Source organism: Rhodnius prolixus, unplaced genomic scaffold (genome assembly GCF_049639745.1).
Source record: "Rhodnius prolixus isolate KJV_2025 unplaced genomic scaffold, Rpr scaffold_6, whole genome shotgun sequence".
Lineage (NCBI taxonomy): Eukaryota > Metazoa > Arthropoda > Insecta > Hemiptera > Reduviidae > Rhodnius > Rhodnius prolixus.
The window spans coordinates 133,781-150,041 of NW_027411634.1; the positions used below are offsets into that span (position 1 = coordinate 133,781).

The 16,261-nt window shown below is 35.6% G+C and overlaps 2 protein-coding genes across 2 annotated transcripts in view; one reads left to right on the top strand and one right to left on the bottom strand.

Moving 5' to 3' along the window:
* Nucleotides 1-4,712: 4,712 nt before the first annotated feature.
* LOC141461298 (uncharacterized) lies at nucleotides 4,713-7,039 on the bottom strand. The gene is made up of 2 exons (XM_074142231.1): nucleotides 6,881-7,039; nucleotides 4,713-5,400 (listed from the first exon to the last, which is right to left on the bottom strand). Exons 1-2 carry the CDS (start codon nucleotides 6,926-6,928, stop codon nucleotides 4,768-4,770), a joined length of 681 nt encoding a protein of 226 aa, XP_073998332.1. The 5' UTR covers nucleotides 6,929-7,039; the 3' UTR covers nucleotides 4,713-4,767.
* A 2,546-nt stretch (nucleotides 7,040-9,585) lies between these two features.
* Nucleotides 9,586-16,261, top strand: part of side-VII (sidestep VII transmembrane protein) — a 494,219-nt gene continuing 487,543 nt past the window's right edge. Inside the window, exon 1 of the mRNA XM_074142232.1 lies at nucleotides 9,586-9,749. Within this exon, the coding sequence (XP_073998333.1) occupies nucleotides 9,619-9,749 (131 nt within the window). The 5' untranslated portion in view covers nucleotides 9,586-9,618. The remainder of the gene's footprint in view (nucleotides 9,750-16,261) is intronic.

Below are 16,261 nucleotides of genomic sequence, written 5' to 3' on the forward strand. Positions count from 1 at the left end.
TTTGCTCGCCGCTCCACTATGTTTCCAGCCTAAGAGTATTGCTTGCCTTGGCTACGGTAAATAAAGAACCGAACAGAACACTGGGCTTGGTGTATAGAAATCATATTGCTGAGGAATATTCACAGGGCCATTGGTAGGTTCAGGAAATAGCTGTACAAGGTGCGGGGGCTATATTAGCTCGGGGAACCGTTGTGCAGGAAGTGGAGGAAACGGTCTCTCACTTGTTGTTCGATTACGCGTACGATATCTTTGGAACTTTGAGACAAAAGGAGATGGTAGCGCGCAGAAAAAGAACTAGTAGGGAAAGTTCTTAACCTCTTTAGTAGGGGAGGTTTCGTCTACTAGATCCCAAAAAAAGGGGCAGGCACATGGGGAGGCTGCGGTGCCGTGGGGTTATAGGTCCCATCCTGTTTTTCTATTCTACTAGCGGGATTCGAACTTAAGATCGCCCACTTACTAGACTAATCACTGGTCTCACCTCAACTGTCCATCTAGCCTCGGAGCGCCACGGTACCGTCAATTAAACAATTCGGCAAATTTGGTAGCATGGAACTTACTGATTTTTGGATAACAGTAAACAAGGAATATCCACAGCTTAGTGGTAAAGCTCTACGTATATTAATTCCATTTGCAGCATCCTATTTGTGCGAAGCTGGGTTTTGTTGGCGGTCGCGGTAATAAAAAGTAAATGTCGCTCGAAAATTAACGGCGAACAAGAAATGAGGGTAGCCATATCCAATTTTATTCCGAGATCTGGGAAGCTGGTGTAGTGAACATCAAGCCCACCCATCCCATTAATAATTTTAATAATGTTAATCATCAATGGACGTTCAATAAATTGTTTGTGAATTTAAAATTCGTGTTTAATTTATTTTCCAACTAACCACGTGGTGGTTGTCCCGTCTCGATATGGATATTACCGAAACAGTTGGAATTAGATATTTTATATTATCCCGAGGAAAATAGTAAGTATCTGTTCGTAATTTTTCACTGTTAAATGGGTAATCGCTTTTGAAAAGGAAAGTTTTCGAATTTTTTCAAAGAAAGTCAAAAATTTAGAAAAAAATCTTATGTATTAAGGGCGCCGCGGGGGGAAAAAAAACGATTATTTAGGGAACCGCAAACCGAAAAAGATTGGGAACCTCTGAATCTATCCAACACCCTGAGATCAAAAATTTTAAGTATTTGATTTACCTGTCCATTAATTAGCAGTGCAGCTAACAACAAAAGACACCACCTCATGTTTGAAGACTGTCCAGTTACAGGATGTCGAAAGTGAAATTCCAAAATGTGTATAGTGGCACCAAATTCGGTGGCTTTTAAACTAATTCCATTTTTTCCCCTTTTCTTTTTTTTTGATCCCTACGTTTTAACAGGAGTGGTTTCTGTCTAATCTACAAGTTTGAAAAAAAAAGTCTGGAAAAAAAAGAACTGCAATTGTTGAATTGATTCTGATCACACTTCAGACGCTGATAAGATGTTAATTGCTTACGTTATTCTTTGTGAATTCCTGTACATTCTTCTTGTTATGAGATTTTCTACAAGTGGAATGTGGAGTAGCAATGTTCCGTTTTTTTCAATTGTATTCTAATCGATCGGGACAATTACAGTGGATACAGAAGGTACAGTGGATGCTGTATAATAAGGTTTCACTCGTTGTAAGGTGCTTCAATGTGTTGAGTGGACATGCGAATTTAGCATACCATCTTTTCAAATCCGGCCTTACCCAGTCGCTGTCAATTTGCCCTGGCTGTGATGAGTCCAATGAGACTGTGCGGCACTTCGTAGAGGGTGTGACCCGTTTATTCTAAAACTAGACTTCTCGTCTTCGGAAGGTCAAATGTCTCCCTACCAGAGATTGTAGCATCCGGTAATCTTTACCAGAACTCTCTAGGTTTATTCCAGTGCGTTGTGGCGATTGAGTCGCCATGCTCCCTAGTGTCCTGTTATTACTCTATTAGTTTATTGTATTGGCGTCTGGCAAACTTTAGCCGAATTTGTTGTTTTAAAGCCCCGGTATCTCTGATGAGATGAGGGGTGGGCGGGGATTAATGGGAACCATTTTGGATTGTCTGCGTTCCTTCCCCTTTTCGGTGGAACCGCCCTTTTAATCTGCAATCTATAAGGTGCTTCAATTTAGTGATCTATAAGCACAGAACCAACTATATTTAAACTATTTGAGAATTTGGTGATGGATAAGCCCACTACCTATGGACGTTGTTAGGGAGGCAGATTGAGGCAAAATAAAAAATTAAAGCAGAATACAACTGCCACCAACGTTAAAATCTCTTCTTTTTTTATTTTATTTTGAAGACCAAAGATATTTCACCATCCTGATGAAGTGAAGTTATACGAGTTGAAACCTTAAAAATGTATTTACTGTAACTACGAGTAGTAGTTATCCCTCGTAGTAGAGGTCCTCAAACTGCAAGTTGATTTCTACACCTTGTTGTTGCGTAACTTTGGATGGTCGTTTAAAAATGCTGTTTTACGAGTAAGTACTTAGTCCTCTGATTCCTGGTTGCTGAGCATTGTCGTTTCACCAGACATCTCTACAAAATGGAGTTCATAGCAGATCTCTTTTTATAGAGTCTGTGAAGCAGAAGAGACTACCCCTATAGATCTTGGGCTTAGAGGCATAGTTAGAAGATCAGATTTAAGATCTCTCTGGTCTCTGATAGCTGTATTGGGTATTTAGGGTATTTTCCCTTGCATCCGATTCGTTTATTGTTGCTTGGATAGATATTAGAATTGAACGACCAATCATCTCTTCAGCTACATATTTATTGAATAATGGTCGTAAACCAGTTTGCATTCAATGGCAATCCGCCCATATTAACGTCAGTAAATAGCGAATATACACCTTCTGACCAACATCTAAGCAAATTTGAATTTTCCCGTCTTTTCCATCAATATCATACAAAATCTACTTCAATTTCTTTCTCCAATAGGCGTAAATAAGATTACCCAACAAACACGATTACATTTTGAATATTTATTGTATTTTTCATACAGATTTTTTTTTTTTTATTGACTTATCTATTAATTTACTAAATACCTATGACGGAAATATTAGTAGACAAAATCTAAACTATATTTTTCTACAAAATAATTGATGTTTAAATAATCAACGAATCAGAATGAAGAGGCGTGAAAAAATGGGCGGTTGAATCAGCCAATGAGATGAATGGAAGTATGATGTGGGCGTGTCTTAGTGCAGCGGTGTACCAACTTATATAGGATCGACTTTTTCACTGAAAAATTGGTCACGAACTATTGAATTAAAATCTTGATAATACATGCAAACTTGTATTAAGTAATAATGGAGGAAAAAGGGCATTAAATCAACAAAATATCGTATTAATAATATTTAATATTGTAACCTAAATTCAAACAGATGATCTTTTTCAGTTTTTTATTGTTTGTCCTTTATTTGAATCTTATATAGTCACATAGTATCTAGAACAGTACTTAACTGAAGGTACTGGCTTAATAGGTCTCCTTAAAATAGAAACGATTTTAAAAAAATGTATAATATTTATTATTACACAATAAAAGCAATTAAAAGAAAATTCACAATTAGAAGACCCTTTAATTCATTTAAAATTTGATTTAATTTAACGTAAATATCATTATTGTCTGACAGACTTGTTCATGTTTTGTTTTGTAGTTTATATTTTGAATATCTAGATCTTTGTCTTCATTATTTTTGTAAATGTTTAGCTTTGTTTTCTTTCTCAGTGTTTAACAGTACTCTAGTTTTCTATTTTTCCCTATTTTAAAAATTGTTTTCTATTTCCTTCCTTTTCCTGCAATGCCTCAAGTATGAGTTTGCTTTTTTTAGTTTTATTATTTACTTTAAGTTTAAATTCTTTATAGTATGTATTTTAAGTATAAATTTTTATTTGTTTTTTACTATATTTTAAGAAATATATTTTTTGTTTTAAAGATTAATCATGTATTCTGTGAACTTCTCTGTAACGGTTTGTATAAACTTAAATACAGGTAATAAAACAAAATTATTGTAATTAATAATATTTATTGATTGAGAATTAACTACAGAAAAAATACAGATTTAGGTTTTATTTTACTGTCCTATCATTAATGAGAAGCCTGTTTCTGCATGTTTCTAAAACAAGTAAATCATAATTTGGGGGGGGTTTATCCAGACAAAATGATAAGGAATCTTCAATACTATTATCGTCTCCTGTCGGCTGTGATCGACTAATAATAGCAGTTTACTCGTTGGCTCATGTGTGGTCTAGTGGTTCTAGGCGGTGGTATTGTGTGATGGAGATCATAGGATCGAATCCCGCGTGAAGCTGTTTTTTTTTTTTTTTAGAAAACAAAACAAAAAATTAATTCAAACTATTGGTAGTTGGACGTTAAGCCCTGCCTAAAGAAAATAGGTGATTACATTTACTTCACTTTTTTTGTTTTGTTTTGTGGGATCAATTTGTTGTTAAGATTTCGGCTATGTTTCTGTCTCATACTGTACATGCTGACTCGCAAGTGATCTCTAAGCAGTTAGAGATCAACGGAAGTAGTTTCTTCTACCTCATATTTTCTCCAAAAATGGTCCTGTAATGGCTAAATATTTTTGGGCTTCATATAGAAATGCCTACAGTGACGTAGCAAGAGAAATATAATAAATTTGATTGGCTCAAATGATTGGAACAAACCCTCACCATGAAAATAGGATGTAGTAACACTTTAATTACATAATAAATAAATTTATTTAATAAATATTTACATTGGCATATTTTTTTACAAATTTGACTGACCCAGAGTGCAAAGTTCAGTTTGTTGCAAAATGGTATTCACCTGTTTATCTACCGTATGATCATGCGTACAATAATTATAAATATCTTTGATCTCTTTGGCCAGTCTGGCAATTTCAGCGCCATAGTCTGTGAACAATGGTAAAACATCTTGGGAATTCAAATTAACTTTCCACATATACTTCATTAAACACCATGAATCTTTCATTTTATCACCCGAAGTACAATGAAATATATCGAACAAATCCTTTACATAGCCGGCAAGCTTCACGCTAACGTTGAATGTATCGCTAAGCATGGCGCTAATATCATTGAAACCTGTTTTCAAACGATGACAGTTTATGAATTGAAAAACGCTAGCTTTTTTCAACTCTAGCAATCCTTGTTGGTAACATTCTGGGCTGATGTTTTCTTTTAATGAGTCAAGCTTTTGCAAAGCTAAGATGAATGGAGGTCCAACTAGGAATTCACTGTTGGCTATTTTATTTACTAGCTGAGTTTCCTGATTGGTTTGTAATTCGATTAATTCTTTAACAAAATCTTTTGTTTCTAAACCCCAAGATTTCACAAAGTCTTGGATTGTTTCCTCATTTTCCAGTACTGGAAATTCAGTTTTAACCTGAAACAATGGAGAAAAACATTAGACATTACAATGCGTTTATTTCAACTTAGAAAATGAAGTAGACATTTGTGATTCTCAACCACTGTGTCGCGGCACTTTTGCGTGACGCAAAAGTTTTGAAGTGGGCCGCCCAAATTTTAGAAATGCATACAACAAAAAATTATACATTAAATATGTAAAAGACGATATGAGAGTAGCATTATCATGTATATGACCAAATATAAACTGTAATTATCAAAAAAGACATCAAGCTCAAATTTTCTCATTAAAAGTATTCTTATTATTAACTTGTAATTAATCCCTTAATAAACCTATACTGTAGTTTTTTGCAGTACAATATTATTTTATTTTATATTGAAAATAAACATAAACTATTTTACGCACTGTATTATGGGATAAGTGAAATACTTTTAAACTTATCTTATTGTTAGGGTACCGCCGCAAAATTTTAGAAATTGTTAAAAGTGTGCCGCCGCGACAAAAAATAAAAAAAGGTTGAGAATCATTGGTTTAAAATTTTAAATGGTGCCATTGGATCCGGTAAATATACGAGGCATGCTTTTTGTTTTTAATCAAGTACTGTTTTGAAATTCGGCCGCTGCAGTGCTGCGATCGGCATTTGGCGCATGCGCGCTGTGTACCTCTACATCTGTTAGCAAAAAAGAAACAGACCAGCTATTTTTGGGAAACATTCGACCATGTTTACGATTTGTTTACATTTTACTGCATAACACGTGCGTTTAGGAAGGAGGCATTGTGATGTTTGAAATCAGGAAGAGATTCATCAAAAACTGCAAACTCCTCTTTCTATCCAGCTATTCTCTGAGAATTCCTTAAAAAAGAAGAAGGTGATACAGGCGGAATATATCTAATCTGATGTCTGGCATTTTTCTGTCCAGAGCGGTAGGTATCCCTAATTTCCAATTCTCCTCTTTCCTAGAATTTCTCTACAGATCATAGCTGGGTTACCAACGGTTACTAAAACCCTTTCAGCTTCTTAACTTTGGGTACTATTTCTTAGAAAATTTAGCAGGATTCCTGGCATTCTCTGCCTGGTTTCCACAGATTTCTCTACAGAGCCTAGCTGGTTACCAACGGTTACTAAAACCCTTTCAGCTTCTTAACTTTGAGTACTATTTCTTAGAAAAATTCAGCAGGTTCCTGGCATTCTCTGTCTGGTTTCCACAGATTTCTTTGCAGAGCCTAGCTGGTTACCAACGGTTACTAAAACCCTTTCAGCTTCTTAACTTTGGGTGCAATTTTTTAGTAAATTTGGCCAGGTCGTTAGCGAGAGGAGATGTGAATTAAATCTAGATTTTATCCCCAGACTACTGATTCCCATCTCTTCATAGTCCAATAGTTTCCCAGTTTTTTTTTTTTCTCCCAAAAAAATATCCCCTCAAATGCTCCATGAATAAAATGAATAACTCTTAAATAAGTCAATGGATTGATGAAATGAAAATGTTTTTAATTTTACCTGAGCTATAAATAACAGCAAAGCGCAAACCCAATAAAACGTCTGCATCCTGGAAAAACGAAAACAAAAACGTTTTTGTAGACGTTTGCTGAACAGCTTTGAAGGACTTCACTAAAACTACTGAAGTTGCTGCCCACTATATATATATATATATACGATATATACACATGTGTGTGTAATTTCAGGACAATGAATGATAAGATCAAGGACGTAATAATTATTTTATCTGATTTTATTTTGCGAGTTATTGAAAAAACGTGATTTAATTAAAGAGTTTATGAACGTTTATCTTTAAAAATTTTTTAATTATTTTCTGTCACTGTAAATAAGGAATTTATATCAATATTGAGTTTTTTTTTAATTATAATTTTGATTCGGTAACATCTGAGAACTCCACTGTAACTTCAAAAGGTCAAAGCTCCTCAACCGAAAGGAATTCGTCTTATATTATAATCAATTTTTTTTTTTTTAAGATTTTCTCAAAAATGATCCGGGAAAAGTTTTTCCATATTTGTATTTACCTATAATTTATCTTTTATTTCCATAAAATTTCCCAAGAAAATTCTGTTAGGAGCACTGCAGGAAAATAGGGGAAGGGGTCTTATATGCAGGACAATTCTAAAATACAAATTCAGTTCCAAATCTCTGCAAAAAAAAAAAAAACTCGTTACCTCTGATAATGAATGAAAGTGCAAAGCAGGGATATAATGAACGTACAGTTACGACCTAAAATTTAGATTAGATAAGATTTTCGAGACGGGACCTATGCCCCACGGTACGGCAGCCATAAGAGGCTTATTGTGCCTTCCCATTTTTTTTGGATCTAGTAGATGAAACCTCCCCTACTAAAGAGGTTGAAGACTTTCTCTACTAGTTCTTTTTACGCGCTAATATCTTCTTCAGTCTCAAAGAACCAAAGGTTTCATAGGCGCAATTGAAAAACAAGTGAGAGGCCGTTTCCTCCTCCTCTTCCTGATCAACAATCTGCACAACGGTTCCTAGCCTCACCTTGTACAGAACTGTTTCCTAAACCTACCATGGCCCCGTGAATAGACTGTGATCAGAGTAATCTGATTTCTACCCAAACACAGGGTCTCTTTGGCTCTTTGCTTCACAACCAAGACATCATAGTCTTGTTGTGTATATATTGTGTTTAATATGAATATATTGTGTTTAATATGAATATATTGTGTTTAATAAGAATGTATTGTGTTTAATATGAATGTATTGTGTTTAATATGAATGTATTGTGTTTAATATGAATGTATTGTGTTTAATATGAATGTATTGTGTTTAATATGAATGTATTGTGTTTAATATGAATGTATTGTGTTTAATATGAATGTATTGTGTTTAATATGAATGTATTGTGTTTAATATGAATGTATTGTGTTTAATATGAATGTATTGTGTTTAATATGAATGTATTGTGTTTAATATGAATGTATTGTGTTTAATATGAATGTATTGTGTTTAATATGAATGTATTGTGTTTAATATGAATGTATTGTGTTTAATATGAATGTAATGTGTTTAATATGAATGTATTGTGTTTAATATGAATGTATTGTGTTTAATATGAATGTATTGTGTTTAATATGAATGTATTGTGTTTAATATGAATGTATTGTGTTTAATATGAATGTATTGTGTTTAATATGGATGTATTGTGTTTAATATGGATGTGTTGTGTTTAATATGAATGTATTGTGTTTAATATGAATATATTGTGTTTAATATGAATATATTGTGTTTAATAAGAATGTATTGTGTTTAATATGAATGTATTGTGTTTAATATGAATGTATTGTGTTTAATATGAATGTATTGGGTTTAATATGAATGTATTGTGTTTAATATGAATGTATTGTGTTTAATATGAATGTATTGTGTTTAATATGAATGTATTGTGTTTAATATGAATGTATTGTGTTTAATATGAATGTATTGTGTTTAATATGAATGTATTGTGTTTAATATGAATGTATTGTGTTTAATATGGATGTATTGTGTTTAATATGGATGTATTGTGTTTAATATGGATGTATTGTGTTTAATATGAATGTATTGTGTTTAATATGGATGTATTGTGTTTAATATGGATGTGTTGTGTTTAATATGAATGTATTGTGTTTAATATGAATGTATTGTATTTAAGGATTCAAATAGTGGGGCACCGCAGCCACAAGAGGCTTATTATGCCCTCTTCGTTGGATCTAGTAGATGAAATCTCCCCTACTGAAGAGGCTGAGGACTGTCCCTACTAGTTTTCTTTTTGCGCTACTAACGTATCTCCTTTGGTCTTCAAAACACCAAAGGAGTCTGCTGCAGCTATACTGCATTCTTGTCGACTGAATTTAGTATTAGTTTTATAGTATATTTAGAATATCTTTGTGAATGTTGTACGGATTTCATCTAAGGTTTCATAGCGCAACCATTCAACAGATGAGTAACCGTTTCCTCCTCATCCTGACACAATCTGCACAACGGTTTCCCAAGCTAATAAGCCCCAATCTTGTACAGATGAGTATGCCCTTATGTGTACTGTGTAAATGTTTTGGCTAGTAACAATATATGTTGCTCATGTTCAAGTTGTTAGGCTGGGATACCCTCAGGGACACCAAGTACCCTGAAGAAGTGGTTAATCCATTTTACATTAATAATACATTTTGTGTGTTTGTTTTTGTTCTTCTTCTTTTTTTGCATTCTCATGTTTCTGTTTTGTTTTTCCAGTACGGATGGTGCATATCCAGGCAGTGGAAGGTGATCCAGTCTATCTTCCGTGCGACATTTCTACCAAGTCGGACCCAAGGGACGCAGTGCACTTAGTGCTCTGGTACAAGGAAGAACAGGGTACGCCTGTATACAGGTATGATGTTTCCTGCAGATTTCCTACGTATACCAAAGTTGTATCGGAAGAATGTTGAATATCGAGTATTCTATTCTTGGAAAATTTCAATTTTGGGCCACCACTTTGGGTTGAAAATAGTTGCACAGGTCTTTGCTTTAACTGGTTGGATGATGGCGAGTGGGGCAAGATATGGCAATCCCGTGTCCTGGTTTTTCAGATTCTAGGCTATACTGACGATGGAGGATGCTCCAGCATGATCCAGCCACCTGATTGCCAAACACCTGGAGCCCTGCTGGAGGGAGCCCTACCAGAGAGAGTTTCAAAACTATCATGTTTCTTGAAATTCATTTCCACTAGTTAACATTGATAACTGCCCTTGCTGTTCAGGTGATTGTCAACAACAGGCGACTTTTTAAATTTTTTTTTTTTTTAAACTGATCTAACAAAATGTTAAACAAAACTTAAAAGAAACAAATAAAGATGGGGGAAAAAATGAAGGAATAAATAGAAAAACTGGTAACAAAGGACGGTAATAAGCAATCCCTCCTCTTCAAAGTCTCTCAACTCCTTATTTTCCTTTTGCTCCTGTGTTTTTTTTGTTTTTTTTTTTTTTTTCCACCCAGGACACTATTATCAGTTTTCCGCTCATCTAACAAACAGCGATATCATTTTCCAACTCATGGTCTTTTCTTTTAAAGAAAGTCAACTTTTCTTTTTCTATTTCCTCAGCTACTTTTCCCTTTTTTTCCCCCCCTCGGTATTACCTTGTGATATTCTGCTGGGTGTAAGGAAGAGTTTTTTGTTTTTTTGAATTCTTCTAACATCTGTTTAGTATTCGTCACAACCATGAGACTCTAAGAAACAATGTGACTCCATTTTTCCAATCATAATGCCATCACTATGCTTCCGGCGCGCCCTACGTATATTTGTTCGTTCAATAAAGTGACTTCTGCTTATATAATATACGTATATAACTATTTACACACATATATATATATATACTGTTTTCTTTCTTCCCTACCTATTTAAATACATGCCTTTTGTTAAAATAGGTTATTTGGTATAATATTTATTTGTTTTAGAAAATTGCCTTTTTATCTGTACAAACAAATGAGATCCTGTGGGAAAAACAATTTTTCCTTTTTTTTTTAATCTTCTTTAATAAACAGTGTTGTTCCTCGGGGAGGAAATGATATGTGTGTTGAACACCATGCATGCTTGATATATGTATCTCTTCTGATTTGCATTGTAAGGAGTTCTGGCTGCATAGATGCTGCATTCTTTGCGACTGAATTTCGTATCAGTTTTTGTAGTACATTTAGAAGATCTTTGTGTACGGATGGGGGGGGGGGGGTGGAGTGAAAAGGAGTTCCTTAAACTCTAGAAAAGAAGACCTCAGGGAAATTGCTGGAATATCCGGAGATGATTTTTTAGCTTAGGCAATTTTTTTTTTTTTTTGCTAAAAGGAAATTTTAACTTCAATTTTTAAGAGCGCCTTCCTTGGTAGCATACCCAAAGTGGGATAACAGTCCTGACTTCCAAGAAATGGTTGGATTTTTCCCGAAAAACCTGAGGTTCGTCAGAGGAGTTTCTTAGGACCCTGTCCCTATCTAAATGGAATAACTACGCTACTGATTCTCAACCACTGTGCCGCTGCGGCACTTTTACGTGCCGCAAAAAGTTTTTGAAGTGTGCCGCAACAAGTTTTTAGAAATGCATACAATAAAAATTATATTATATTATACTATTCATTATTTTTGGTGACTGAATCATAGTTTCAATAGGATGAAAAAAATAACTGCCAGTTTCAGTCATTATAAACTTTATTATGCCGAGCTTTCGACCTAAGGAACTAAGGTCATCTTCAGGGCTGTGCAACATATTTACAGTATGTTAACAATTATATTACCAATTAATTATATTACAATGAATCGTTACATTATATATATTCATTGTAATGTAATTATTGTTAACACACTGTAAATATGTCTCAAAGCCCTGAAGATGGATGCTTTCCTTAGGTCGAAAGCTCAGCATAATAAAGTTTATAATGACTGAAACTGACATTAATTTTTCATCCTATAAAAATTGTATATTAAATTGTAGAAGACGATATGAGAGTAGCATTATCATTTATACCACCAAATATAAATGAAATTATCAAAAAAACATCAAGCTCAAATTTCTCATTAAAAGTATTCTTATTATTAACTTGTAATTAATCCCTTAATGGAACATATACTGTTGTTTTTAGTAGTACATATTATTTTATTTTATATTGAAAATAAACATACAACTATTTTACACACAGTGTATTATGGGATAAGTAAAATACTTTAAAACTTATCTTATTGTTAGTTGTAGCGCCAAATTTTGAAATTGTTAAAAGTGTGCCGCCGCGCCAAAAAAGGTTGAGAATCACTGTTAGAGAGGCTTGGGTTCTATTTAATTTGAAGGAACCATCCTTTAGAACACCTTTTTTTAAACATCCCTAGAGGAGTCTGGATAATTTAAACATCCTCCGAACAATCTCTCCACCAGTCCCTTAATTTTGGGAAAGTTGTCCTTGAAAAGTGTAGGGAGAGCGCTTTTTTGTATCCATTGATGTCGAATGTCTTTTCATTTCCTAGGAGCTATCCTGGAAGTGCCTGTTTTATTTGAGGTTATATTCTGGTTATTATCAAAAAATCTGGGGTAGGATGTATTTGCTCTCCTGGGATTGGTTATCTCTGGTTGCTAGCTTGCTCGTTCTTCCCTGAAACCATTTCTAGAAATTCAGTGAGCATCAGTGATGAGTAAGCACCAGCATAGGATGTCTTCTTCCCCCCCCCAAAAAAAGGGTGCAATGCAAGCACACCTTCTGAGTATTTCAATTGGTGTGTTCGAGGGGTCCAACAAAAGACCTAGTACGGGAGTACTTGGTTTCCTCTTATCCGGGTTGACATTATCCTCTCTTACTTATCATCACTTTGTGGTTATGACGTGGGTAAAGGAAGTGAACCCAAGAACACCTGGGAAGGATGTGCAAGAGAAGCGGAACGATTTGGCCCATCTAGGTTGTGAGTGACACCGTTTATCCTAGACACCTAATTTTTTTTGGGGCTGCGATATCCAGAATGTGGCTGAGCTCACTTTAGAAGTTCAGGAGCAAAAAAAAATATATATATATATATATCGTCATGAAAATCTAGAAATTTCACGTAATTTTTCTCAAACAGCAGTAAACTACAAATTTCTATGCAAAATTCAATTTCACTCTGCCCAGCAATTAATCCTATTTAATGAACAGGAGAAATAAAGTCCAGAGAGCGCAAAATTTCGGGAGTGGAAGAGAGAGAGAGAGACTTTAATTCGTCTTCATTATTTATGGAAGAGTAAAAAAAGCGACATTCTCGTAATTACCATAAAACCGTGCCCATAATGTGCTCTACTGGCTTTTAATTGCATCTATCTCTTTGACAACGAATTTAAGGGATGCAAAGATAATTCGTCTGTTTGTGCGGATTCTGTAAAGACAACGCTAATAACTTTTCTTTTTTTAAAGATAATATTGGGAGAACTAATCTAGAAGGCATGATGCAGAGGAAGTTAAAAAAAAAACCAGTAACCCTTATAATTAGAAAAAAAAAAACTAATCTTGACAAAACAATAATTATGGAAAGAACTGGTGAAAGAAGAGGATGGATAAAGGATGGAATCTCCCAGAGGCTCCAGGAGCCTTAGTATTACAGGATAAAGATGAAAATTGATGACGTGGAAAAGCTGAAAGACTTGTAATTTCCATTTAAATTAATAATTCCTCCTTCCCCTCCCCAGGAAGAAAATGACGTATAAGCTTCCTGTCGAGACGTTTAGTAAAAGACGTTTTTTAAGCGAGGAACGAGTTATCTTGTCCTGCTGGACGAGAAGGAAGTCAGCTGATTTGAAAGCGCTTCTAGAGCCTCTTTGGCTTAGCTGGCATGTAGCTCCACTTCCGTCTCTTAATTAAAAAAATAAAAGTTCTTTCTACAGCTGTTTATGATAGAACAAGTAAGGGGAGAGATTTGTAGTGGTTATGAAGCGTGGTTTTTTTTTTGTAACTGGGAGATTCGCAGTTCGAATCCCAGTGGCAGCTACTTATTTTTTTTTTTTTTTTTATCAGAAAAATGTAAGCAGTTCTTCCACCTCCTGGCCACGACACCTAATTTATTAGTTAGGCCCCGCCTTAAAAAAGAACAGGTGATTACAGTAGCAAGAAAAAACATTTGGGCCTAAATTTATGTTTAGGTGATGGCAAACTTCGTTCTTTACCTTTAGAGAGGATGTCCACCGAACATGTGTTATTTTTTTAGGATCAGGCAAACAGACCTAGTACTTGGGAGGACTTGGGTTGCCTCTCATCCGGGTTGAGATAACCATCTCTTACTTATCATCACTTTGTGGTTAAAACGTGGGCAAAGTGAATCCAAGAACACACCTGGAAAGGATGTGCGAGAGATGGGGAACGATTTGGCCCACCTAGGCTGTGGTTATTTCTGAGTGACACCGAATTATCCTGGGGACTATTATTATTTTTATTTTTTTTTCCGGCGCATCGACTGCTTGGTCATTAGCGCCGTCTCGTCACTTAAAATCACCTCGTACTCGGATGGCACCTCCTCCGCTCCCTTTACTGCTTCCATCGGGAAGCAGTATTGAGCCGAGGGACACTGGTGCACATCATCCCTCTCCAACCATTTGACCATCGACTACACTCGACGGAGGGGAGAGAGTTGCTGATACGTTGGCACCATCCTCTTTTCTTGTATGTCCTGGGGACTATTACTTCTTTTTCCGCTTTTCATAGAAATTTCTGGATAGTTTGAGTTGTAACTTAAGTTTCAGTTGCTAAAGGTCATCCTGATTCACACAACATTCCTGCGATAAAGGAAACTGTCTTCAGTACAATTAGAGAAGGAAAGGGCTAACTGACAAGGTGAATCCTTTAATGTCAGCACCTCTCTCGGGTACTTCCATTGTGTTGGAATGACCAAGAAACAAGAAATACAGCATCCTCTAGAACTTCAAGACTCTTCTTCAAGGTTGAACACTAACGAGAGAGCGGATCAATGAATCTATTCTTTGTTGAGCACCAAAAGATATCCAATAGTACAAGGATAGGTCGAAAATCCTTCAGGAAAAACTAGAGTAGTTGGTGATTGAAGCGTTTTTTATGTCATCCACATCGACATTTAAGCCAGCCATTAAACCTCTCTCTGGTCATGATTTGGAAAATCCTTGTTAAACTCGAAAGAACTGTTCACAGAAAAACCAAGTTACTTTAAGTGGCGAAGAAGGAATTGAGAGATAGCTGACACCTAGCGCTATATTCTTTCTTATGTGGTCCGGAAGTGACACTTGCCCCCCCCCCAAAAAAAAAATCCGAAATATTATATTTATTCTTAGCTGAAGTTTATTTTATTCGAGCGGATTTCCGGTTTAGCATGCTCATTGGATGTTTTTACGTTTTAATTTCTTAAAGGCGATTATTTAAAGCGCGTCAACATCTGAGGCCATCGGCGCCCATGAGCTTTTATTCAGTGCAATGCCGGCCTCCGGATAGTGTTCTCACGTTAAACTGTTCTTCTTCATGATCATTAAGAAGCTCCTAGGAAGTGGAATTTTAAGAGCCATCAGCTGATAAGAACATGGGCACACGGTACGCTAACCACTCAGTTAATCCCTTTTCTCCTAATACTATTATCATTGTAGAAGAACCTCTTAAAGGTGTAGATTTATTTTAAGGTTTCAAATACACTGTCAAAATGAACATGACAAGATTTTAGATGGATTTTAAGCGAGGCCCCCCTCCGTCCCCTTTAGTTATTATTATAAAGGTCAACGTGCTTGATGAAATTTGAACGGTGGAACATAAGTAACTAAGTAGCTAAGTAAGGCCTGCACCAATTTATACAGTATTAAGCACGAAGCTCGCTCTGTTAATAAGGATTTATAGTAGCCCAAGTCTGATACAGTTTGGAGCTTAGAAACGTTTTAACGTCGTCTCATAAAGTTAAATGGCCGCCGCCCCTTCTGCCTCCTCGAATCCCTTACCTAGGAGTCACCGGTGGACTTGTTAATAACTTGACGGTGGTACATTAAATGACTCAGCTTGAAATTCATAATATTGCGATAATTTCCACGGATATGACAAGTCTACTTCCTTTCGACTTCTGAAATTTATTTAATATTTAGTAGCATTAATATTGACCCTTCTAGGAAAGGGTATTTCTAAATTTGGCTCTGGAAAAGGGCCAGGAAGCAAACATGACAGGAATCCCTTAAACCCTTATATCCTTTATGAATCCCTTATCGGCAATCGTCTTGGTTATAAACCCAATCACCGTTAGTCTACCACGAAAACTATGATCCACCATCCAAGCGCCCCAAACGTTGTAGCCTGTAGCTCAGTCGCCAGGGCAAAACATGACCCTTCTAGGAAAGGGTATTTCTATAAATTTGGCTCTGCAAAAGGGCCAGGAAGCAAACATGACAGGAATCCATTATTCCTT